Here is a 10224-nt window from a genome sequence, read left to right as displayed (position 1 = left end):
GTTTTAATTAAAAGTAAGGCAAGCGAACAATGACCGGACTGGGGAAACAAACTTAAACGCGGACATAAATACATTGAACTAATGACAGCAACAGGAAACAGCTGGTAAACAGGGGGAATCCGCACGAGGTTAATGAGGGGGCGTGGCAGACAAAAAGCAGACAATCGAGACAGTACAGGTAAAACCCATAAACATCTCTGCTTGTTCATTGCAAACAAAATGGCTTGGCGACCCACTTTTACAATATTATTCTAAAATCTAAAATTGGCTACATCAAAAGCAAGAAGCCTTGTGTCAGATGTGCCTAAATCACAGCCTTTGCCATTTGTTAATCTCGTTGTTTTGATTTATTTGAAATCGATAAATTGTTCAGCCATAACTGATATGCTTTTTGAAGAAGTAGCCAATCATAATTGATATGCGTTTTAGGGAAGCTTAGAAAAGGTATATACACTTGCCTTGGTATGGGGAACCTCTGCTTATTTTGCTCTTTTCTGCTTATAAAGAAACTTAACCTTACAAAGTATCAATTTGAATAGTTTCCAACAATATCAGCAATTATTCCAGTAAGGGAGATGGGTCTTTCGAGTAGTAGTTTTATCTTCCACAAAAGCCATCCAATTTTAGACTGAAACGCCCCAAAACACCTCTTCATAAAAATGTGAAATCTGCTAAATCAATGCATGAATTACGCCATTAACAAATCAGATGCTGAACTATCACCTAATGAAATTTTGATGTTCTGAAGTACCTGTGGTCTAGCTTGTTGTAAAACACCACAGTCGTCGACGTTGTCTTCTTGCTCCTCAAATATTTAAATAAAACAGAAGGAATTAATGTCAGAATGCATTAAAACTGAAGCAAAGGACAGGATGGCTAACTAAATCTACAGTGCATGACGTTTTGAACAGTGCGTATAACTCTATAGATACCTAGTTAGAAAGAAAATGAAAGTAAGGCAACCACATTAAAAGCCAATCCTAACAGTTTCTTGCATCACTTGCCTATTGTACAAGAAGAGGACGAAGGCCCTGAAATTTCAGTCGTTTAGGCGTATCGGTATTGTAATTCGACTCCCCATCTCATCCTTTAGCGTAATACAATAATTGACTACATTTCCCAAGGTTCTTTGGGGGGGAACTCGCTCTCGAAAAGGACAAACGGAAGGTCACCGGAATGTTTGTTTCGCCACGTGTTTCACGTGAGCGAATTCTCCGGATCAGTCTTTTCTGTATGTATGCGGGTACACGCGTTGGCTGGCTCGCCATCCAATGGTTTATTTCTACAGACGTCGCTGCGATGTGCTTATGTTTACGTAAAGTATCTATATGCTGACATTAATTGCTAGACGACTTGTGGCTCAGTATTACATCGAAACTGTTCCGAACTGATTATCTACAACTTACTGATTTGCCAGGTAATATACTACTACTACTACTACTACTACTACTACTAATAATAATAATACTAATAATAATAAATCTGTATTCGAGGGACTCGTGTTCGCATACTTGCCCTGTGGATGCATATCCGTGTTCAAGTACGTTTTTGTTAATACTAAGAACCGTTTCCTAACACTTGCCAAGCTTCCTGAATGGGCAGTGCAAGACTCCTTTAGGCACTCGGGCGCAGTTAGTGGTTGCTTTTGCTTATTTCTTGTTTTGTTAATTTGCTGTCGGTGGGAGCTTGGTAAGAGGGACACAATTGAGCTTTTGAAGCAATCGTGCCTTTAGAAAAAGTAAAAACTTCACAAACCTACTTAAGTTGAACCAGATAGCAGAAAGCTATGATGCATTTACTTCACGAGGATCCAAAAGATAAACAAGTAAATAGAGTGGGGATCAGTGGTGGCCTTCCACTGCTAAAATTCCAGAGGCACTTTGGCACGTTCTGGGTATGTGGTGTCTGGCCAAAGAAATCAGTGACAATGAGCATCAATATTTAAAGTTTGCATGCCTGTGCAGAAGTCGTCAGCCGGTCGATCGCGATCGACAGGTCAATGTTTAAGACATTCTTAGTGGATTGTGACACTCTCACGCCTCGGAAGCTGGTTTGTTCTTGAGAATGCGCAACAATTAGTTTTTTTTAATGTTCCTAAAAAACCTTTCTATCTTGTTGTACTGTCTGTTCTAATATATTCTGTTCTGTGTTGTGTGTTCACGATTTAAAATAATGAATTGATAGCGATTCTTGCACACCCCTTGGTCTTACAGATTAATTTATGTGCGAGTTTTAATTAACATTTGAATATTGGCGCGTGCACTAAACATTCAATACCATATAAACCACACTTTAATGCATATCAAATTAACAAGGCTATCAGTCTTACGTATTGGCCGTGAGACGCGCATTTCAACCAGTTCACACGCCACACCTTGTATTTCTCACGCTGAGAAGTTAGGGATAACGCCCTCTACGGTATCCCGTTATATAGAGTTATTGAACGAGGCGCGGGTATACGGAGTGGAGTTTTCCACCGAGTTCATAGCTGGCCTGAGTTATACAGAGTTAATAGCCACCTACCAGCCATTCAGAAAATAACATTTGTTGTTTCCTGGTAAATTCCAAAATAAATTACATGTGATCCCACTGCAAGCACGTTATTAAATGAATGCGAGCATAGATGGGGTGCAGAAAAGATGGAAGTTAGGGAGCTAAAGAGCCGATGAATGCGGTAGGCAGGGCACTCAAGTCTCACACATTGAGCATGAGAGGCACGTTTCGCCCGTAGTGTAATCTCACTCCAGACATTTGGTGAAACTTGAGAGCCTTACATTAAGTTTCATAGTTGTTAGTACATTTATTCACGTTGAATAGTATAATTATAAATGAGCATGGATATCGCTCTTCTAAAATATGATTATACCTTTGTCGTCTTCCCCAGACACGTGCACGCTGTGTATGATGGATAAAGGAATATTGAATGTATTTTGAAGGGTGACAAATGTATTCAATATTGAAGAATAAAAAGGGATTATGAATATGACTAAAAATACTAAGAATCACAACCCACAAAGAACATTTGGAGAAGTATTGACATTTTCTTATCGACAATCAAATTGTCTGAATTTATGCTGTCTGTGGTCTGCTGCAACCATGCCTTTCTAGCTTTGGCGCCAACCACGGTGTTACTGGTCACCATTATTGTAGTTTTGAATTCTTCATATTTTGCCAGACTAATTCTCTGTCCCGCTGCATTAAAAAACATGTTCCTTGCTTGTCTCCACCTGGAACTTTTGTAGCTTCTGGCAAATAAGCATAGAAGACGCAAAAGGTCGTATGTTAAACTTAACACATAATTCTATACAAAGAGGATAAACAAGTCATTTTGTAAGATATTTGTTAGTTATTGAGGGGGTCGATCGCGATCACAATGGGACATAGACTTTTATGTATACAACCTGCGACATGTTTGTAAGTTACTAATGTATCTGGACAGCAGATTGATCTTTTGTTTTCCCCAGAATGAAGAACTATGTAACGTTATTCCGCTAATAAGCATTGACAAGTTTTACCGCTGGCACCGGGGAAGTGGGATCAGTTGAGGGGATGCAGGGCAGACTTCAGTACCCAACTCCACATATACAGTACAGTTAACTCTTATTAGCATTTGAAAGGCCGAGCCATCAGCTAACGACTGCGGTCACGCACGTTCCCGAGAACCTCCATCTAACAGTTGTATTTTGACAACTGTGGGTGTTTGCAGGTCGGGATAGCAAAGATCTATCCAGTCCCCAACACCAAACAGCAGGTTTCATGGATGTTTTAGTTCGCCCAGATACTCCTGTATAGCTCACACTGCTGTAAAAAAGGTTGGAGACCACTGCTGTACATTTTTCCTGTAAAGCAAAATGCATATTGGGCTAAAATGAATTTTAAACGCTTGAATTTACATGGCATAGCAGATGTTCATTTTAGAGAGGTTTTAGGAGAGGTTAGCTGAGCCTCGCGCAAAGTAGATTAAGGGGGGACATGATTCAGGTATATAAGATTCTAACAGGTCTGGATGCTGTTCAACCAAATGGCTCCTTATTATACAATATTAGTTTAAATACTAGAACTCGTGGCCATAGGTAGAAATTAGCTGGAGAACATTTTAAGCTGAATTTCAGAAAACACTACTTTACACAGCGTGCAGTTAGACTATGGAATTGTCTTCCTGTTCATGTAGTGCAAGCTAAAACCCTGGGTTCATTTAAGTCAGCGCTAGATAAGATTCTAACAACTCTGAGGTATTAGTTAAGTTCTCCCCAAACAAGGTTGTCTGGCTGAATGACCTCCTTTCAATTGTAAATTTATGTTCTTATGACAGCCTTTATGAGGGGTGATGTATTACTTTGTATGTTTTCTTGTGTCTTTCACAGGAGGAGATCTGCACCAGCTTGTGTAAAAGTGCATGAGGCAGTGTGAGAGTAAGCGTGCTACAATGGCTTCCTGTTACACTCCCCTTTTGTTTTGATACCACTCCTAGTTTAACAGAAGCAAAATACCACCATCAGTTTAATAAGTTATAACAATGATCCGTAAGCAAAGGAGCCAAGGGAAGCAAGCCTGTTGGTGAAGCTCTCACAAATAATTGCTAGCTCTCATCTGGAAACCTAGGCAGACAAAGCACGGAACACCCCCCACTGAGAGACCCCATTGAAAGGCCGGTGCAGCGAGCATCATGGTGGAGCTGGTATCTGGCCAAGAGGGCAGCCTACTCCCCAAAACCCCAGAGTCACAGCGATGGAGGTGGCCAGTGGCTCTGCTCTGCTTCTACGGCTTCCTGGTGCAACTGAAGCCTGGGGAGCCCTTCATTACGCCCTACCTGCTCAGCCCTGAAAAGAACTTCACCCAAGAGCAGGTTATTGTTGTACATGGTCCGTCAATTTGGGGAGGTGGATTGATCCCTCAGGGAAAGACAGGAACATCCCCAAGCAGGATACAGAATATGAGGTTTAGGGGGTGTCATAAAGAAACCTAAGTCATCTGATCTGGGGTGATGTAGTACAATCTTCATGGGACACTTGCATTACACGATTTAACTGTCATTAGCACAATAAGTAAAAGTTTGTCTTGCCCATACTATGTGATTGTGTGTTTGCCATGCGATAGACCAGCATCTCGTCCAGGGTGGACCCCAGCCTCGTGCCTGGGACAGGCTCCAAGCCCTGACCAGGATAAGAAATTGGAAAATGGGTGGATAAAATAAGTATCAGCTGGTCCAAGTTTACAAGGGAATTTTTAAGAACCAGATAATTTATTATAGCAGTGTTTTCTCCCCCCTGGCTTCCATCCGAAGGGCCTGCTTTATTGGGGCACAGTTGACATTATCTCCCCTAGGAGACTAGTGATGATATTAAAGCCGGACAGAGTTGATCATGCTAGAAAAAAAGCATGTGACAGAACCAGTGAAATAGCAGTATATCTCTGCTGTACTGCAATATGCTCATAATAAAATGGAGGCCATTTTTAAAACATCCATCCATCCATCCATTTTCCAAGCTGGTTATCCTACTGGGTCGCGGGGGGTCCGGAGCCTATCCTAGAAGCACGAGGTAGGGAACAACCCAGGATGGGGGGCCAGCCCATCGCAGGGCTCACACACACCATTCACTCACATAGGCACACCTATAGGCAATTTAGCAACTCCAATTAGCCTCAGCATGTTTTTGGACCATGGGGGGAAACCGGAGTACCCGGAGGAAACCCCACAACGACACGGGGAGAACATGCAAACTCCACACACATGTGACCCAGGCGGAAACTCGAACCCGGGTAACCACTGCGCCACCATGCCGCCCCCCATTTTTAAAACATTAAAATATAATTTATACTACTTTGGCTAACATGCATCATGCCACTCATAACTAAATTATTTCCAAAGTAGAAAGCCTTCATGCCAAAACCAAACAAATCTAACCCAGAAACTGAGTTGTACCTTGAAATGGGGCCTGGGAGGTTCTTTTCAAATAGAAATGAGTAACATTGAGGCCACTTAAGAGGTACTTTTCCCACCTGCAGGTGACCAATGAGATCAACCCAGTGCTGTCGTACTCCTATATGGCAGTTCTGGTTCCAGTCTTCCTGTTGACAGACTTCCTGCGCTACAAGCCAGTTCTGGTTCTGCAGAGTCTGAGTCACATTTCCATCTGGCTGCTGCTGGTTCTGGGCACCACCCTGCTGCAGATGCAGTTGATGGAGTTCTTCTACGGCATCACCATGGCGGCGCGTGTAGCCTACTCCTCTTACATCTTCTCACTGGTGCCTTCTGAGTTGTACCAGCGCGTGGCGGGGTACTCGCGCTCTGCGGTCCTGCTTGGTGTCTTCTCCAGCTCAGTGCTGGGCCAGCTATGTGTATCCCTGGCCGGCCTGTCCTTCCAGAAACTGAGTTCCATTTCCCTGGCCTTTGTCAGCATCAGCCTGCTTCTGGCTGTCTCCCTCCCTTGGCCTCGTCGCAGCATGTACTTCAACTTGGCAAAGCATGAAGCCAGGTCAAAGCTGGCCCCTGTGAAACCTGGCAGCTCTCCTCCTGCCTCCTCCTGCTGCCCGCTGTCACGCTTCAGGAGCTCCATGCTCTTCCAGATGTTGAAGGAGCTCCGTAACGTGGTCAAGGTGCCAGGCCTGCGACTCTGGTGCCTCTGGTGGATCTTCAATTCCACTGGGTATTACCTGGTGCTTTTTTATGCGCACGTCCTGTGGAACAAGGTGTACCCAGCTACTGAGAACAAGAAAGTCTACAACGGTGCGGTGGAGGCAGCCTCTACCCTGCTTGGTGGGTACTGTGTACTGCTGGGCAACGATCTGAGTGGATTCTGAAAAAGCCATTAGCTAGTATTTTTATTCAAAGGTAGTCCAAAGAGTGACTGATTTACATAGGACCATTGATCAGGGATAGCTGTCTCTAGCACGACAGCCATACTGAGAAATGCCAGATGAAATGCACAGCCTGCAGGGAACATTCTGGTGTGTGCCAGTCTTCACCTCTCCTGTAATGGTTTGGGTCTGTAGTATTAAGGATGACAATAGCAGTAATTAACCACTGGGGGTAAATATATTTTAAAAGAAACTGGGGAATTGCATTTAATAGCCTGATCTCATCGATAGAGCAGTCTGTTCATCTCTTTTCAAACAGTTTGCTTATGTTTTTGTTAACTGTACAAAGAAGCTAAAATGCAAACTTGCTGGCCTCGCCCTGTCACCTAGGGGCCATGACATCCTTTGTGGCCAGCTTTGTGAAGATCCGATGGAGCCTGTGGTCGGAGCTGTTGATTGGCATCATCACGGCCCTACAGGCCAGCCTGCTGCTCCTTATGGGTACTACAGACAGTATTTGGGCCTGCTACATTGCATACACTCTCTTCAGGGGCCTCTACCAGTTCCTGGTGCCCATTGCTATGTGAGTGGGGGTCACGCAGGGCTCTGGTAATTGGGCTTAGTGAGCATGGGAGCCGACCTGTGACCCGGAGGCTGCTGGTTCAGACCTATTGTTTTCCCACTCATAATGATACTGTTTTTTGTCATTCATAAACATAGATGGACATGGGAAAGCTTTGGATTTTACATATCCCAGAATGCTCTCCTGTGAGACACATATACATATGGATGAGCTTGGGGTCAGAGCGCAGGGTCAGCCAATTTTATGGCACCCTGGAACAGTTTTTTTGGAAGCTTGCTCAAGGGCCCATAGTGAAATAATTACAAGCCATAGGATATGAACCAGCAACCTTCTGGCTACAGGCACAGTGGCCTACCCCATGAGCCATATGGCTCCCAGGCTTGTAAGCCTCTCACTGTCTCTGCAGCTTCCAAATCGCCTCGGCTCTCTCCAAGGAGCTGTGTGCTCTAGTGTTTGGAGTGAACACCTTTCTGGGAACCATCTTGAAGACCATCATCACCATCATCGTGGTGGACAAGCGGGGGCTTGGACTGGCTGTTCACCCCCAGGTATGGCCTCTACCCCCTCTCTCGGTAACAGTGATGAGATGCTTGTTAACTTGCTCAAAAGTGGAGAATTTAGCTGTTACGTCTTTGTTCTCCATACAGAAAGTCATGATTAATACATGAATGATACGTGCTATCTTTGATGAAAATGATCATTTTTGTCCCCCTGATATTTTGAGATTCTAATGGTCTTCTTGTTTGCAGTTCATGGTTTATTTTTTTTACTTCGCCCTGCTCACCTTGGTCTACTTGACTTGTGCTGCCTGGGTCATTGCCAAACACAAATGTGAGTGGAGAGATGGCAGGGCCACTGCTGAAGCCATGCCCACTGAGCTCACCCCCATGGAGACCACTGCCACAGACCAAGATCCACTGCCCAGTGTGCCGAGGAACCGAGACACCTGGGGATCCAGTGGATAGTGACCTCAAATGCCTTAAGAGTATTATTGCCTACAGAATATCGCTGATAGGTTTTTAAGGTTAATCTTTGAATAACCTGTAAAAAGCGCTGCTCTAGTCAACAGAAACATAATCTAAGAGTAGTACAAAGTGTTTAGCTGACAGGTTGAAATAACTATATAGTATTAAAGTGTTAAGGAGTGTGTCCCCTCCTGTTACTCAGTTATAAAAATTAAATCAGTATAGGTTTATAATGCAACATTTATGCTTTTGATGTGTGGGGACCAAAATCAGTAATGAAAGTGATATTTTGAATGAACTTTCTCAGTTTTATGGTTATAGAATGTTTCTGCACTCATATATAATGAACCACTTTGTGGTATTCTGCTGTTTTTTTAGTTATTTGGTGTGAGATGTAAAATATATTTTTTCAAGTAAATCATAACTTCAGGAGTCTGTTTCAGATTGCCAAACAACACAGAAATGTGAACAGAGAGCCTCTGCTCTTGGATTTATCGAGTGTCACTGCCATGAGATACAGTTTGTGACATGGCTGCAACATGTGAATGCTGCTTCATCCACGCACACCTCCACCTTAACTGTGAATCTGTACTTAACATGGTGGCAGTAAAAGTGCCTGATTTCTATACAGCTATGGTCGTTCTTTATTGAAAGAGGGAGAAATGCACAAGCAGTAAAGTCATCTGCTACACCTCTTTAAAATCACAACTCCAGTAACTTTAATAACAAATTTATTCAGTGCCTTGGAAACTCAGTACATGTAAAAGTATTAGCGATCCACAGGTTCTTGTCGGATCAGTAACATGTGAGTAACCCTGAATTAATCAGAATTTTAGTCAAGGAGGCCCCCACAGTCACGAACTCATTGAGTAAAACGCATTGTAAATCCAGCCAAGGCTTGATCCGCGGCCCATCCTGGTGTTAAGCTGCCATTAGCACCATGCTCAGTTAGTGATGGGTGGGCTCATACCCATTTAGTGCCGATCTCCAGATGCCATTAAACCAGTGCCCCCCCAACAGCAGATGGAGTGGGAGGTTAAAATGCCCTGGGTCTGTCAGCATCGGACATCACATTGTAAATCATGCATATACATTAAAATTAAAGACGTGTCAAGCTTCTTGTTTTTATGTAATATTTCTTAAAGTTAAGTTAAATATGTTATCCTCACCGTGTCTGATTAGAACATTGTTCTGTCATGTCTTTGAATTGCTACATTTTTATTATGTCCCAACACTTCTGTGCAGTCGGACAGGATAATCCTTCGTTTGGAAACAATGCTATAATCTTATCTCAAACTTGGAAAAAAAATTGAAAATGGAAAAATATTTGAATTGAAATAAAAATATCTGAAAGGCTGCAACAGTCAATATTCCACAGTTCATGGTGAGATTAAGTTATAAAAGATATTGGTTAAATGAATGCAGGTTGGTTAAATCTGGCAATTATGATGACTTTTTTGGCTTTACAGATGGAGAGGAAGCTATTTTGCCTGCCATGAGGCACATGCTTTCTTAAAGGGACACTCCTCTTTTTCGTGGAGTATTGTATGTAAGTTATACTGAAAGTACCAGGAGAGTGAGGCCCCTTGTCTATCTTTTAGCCTGCAGGACATAGCTGTTCTCCATGCACAGCACTAAATAAGGGCTAGAGCAACTTGTGGGAACCTGCTGGAGAAGCTTCCCCACCAACAGAGACGAAGCCATGCCCACGGCCTCCTGGGCATCCGTCCGCCAGGAGTCGCAGTAGCTGTCTTCCTGCCGCTGGCCCTGAGCGTTTGAACCGTGCCACACCATCTTGTTGGGCCTTAGTGACCAATCAGAAAATGGTGGTCATGGAAAGCTTCCTCAGTTCACAAATTCACAGTATAATGCAGCATA

At 43.3% G+C, this 10224-nt stretch overlaps 2 protein-coding genes across 3 annotated transcripts in view; one reads left to right on the top strand and one right to left on the bottom strand.

Moving 5' to 3' along the window:
- Positions 1-1165: 1165 nt before the first annotated feature.
- Positions 1166-8974, top strand: LOC125746384 (reduced folate transporter-like). The gene is made up of 6 exons (XM_049020351.1): positions 1166-1417; positions 4365-4846; positions 6007-6757; positions 7189-7381; positions 7788-7929; positions 8131-8974. The coding sequence occupies exons 2-6, from the start codon at positions 4667-4669 to the stop codon at positions 8344-8346; spliced, it is 1482 nt and encodes a 493-aa protein (XP_048876308.1). The 5' UTR covers positions 1166-1417; positions 4365-4666; the 3' UTR covers positions 8347-8974.
- Positions 8975-9060: 86 nt separating this feature from the next.
- Positions 9061-10224, bottom strand: part of LOC125745965 (collagen alpha-1(XVIII) chain-like) — a 39796-nt gene continuing 38632 nt past the window's right edge. For both annotated transcript variants that reach the window (XM_049019474.1, XM_049019377.1), the window contains one exon: positions 9061-10150. In XM_049019474.1, the coding sequence (XP_048875431.1) occupies positions 9937-10150 (214 nt within the window). In that variant the 3' untranslated portion in view covers positions 9061-9936. The remainder of the gene's footprint in view (positions 10151-10224) is intronic.

Source organism: Brienomyrus brachyistius, chromosome 1 (assembly GCF_023856365.1).
Source record: "Brienomyrus brachyistius isolate T26 chromosome 1, BBRACH_0.4, whole genome shotgun sequence".
In the NCBI taxonomy this organism is placed as follows: domain Eukaryota; kingdom Metazoa; phylum Chordata; class Actinopteri; order Osteoglossiformes; family Mormyridae; genus Brienomyrus; species Brienomyrus brachyistius.
The sequence above is the reverse complement of the archived record's forward strand: the minus strand, read 5'-3'. Positions and strand labels throughout refer to the sequence as shown.

Excerpts from the sequence above, each read along its gene's own strand:
- LOC125746384 (XM_049020351.1), top strand. The coding sequence starts at position 4,667 with ATGGTGGAGCTGGTATCTGGCCAAGAGGGCAGCCTACTCCCCAAAACC. Across the intron at positions 6,758-7,188 it reads GGCAGCCTCTACCCTGCTTG|GGGCCATGACATCCTTTGTG; the intron begins GTGGGTACTGTG and ends CCTGTCACCTAG. Across the intron at positions 7,382-7,787 it reads TTCCTGGTGCCCATTGCTAT|CTTCCAAATCGCCTCGGCTC; the intron begins GTGAGTGGGGGT and ends CTGTCTCTGCAG.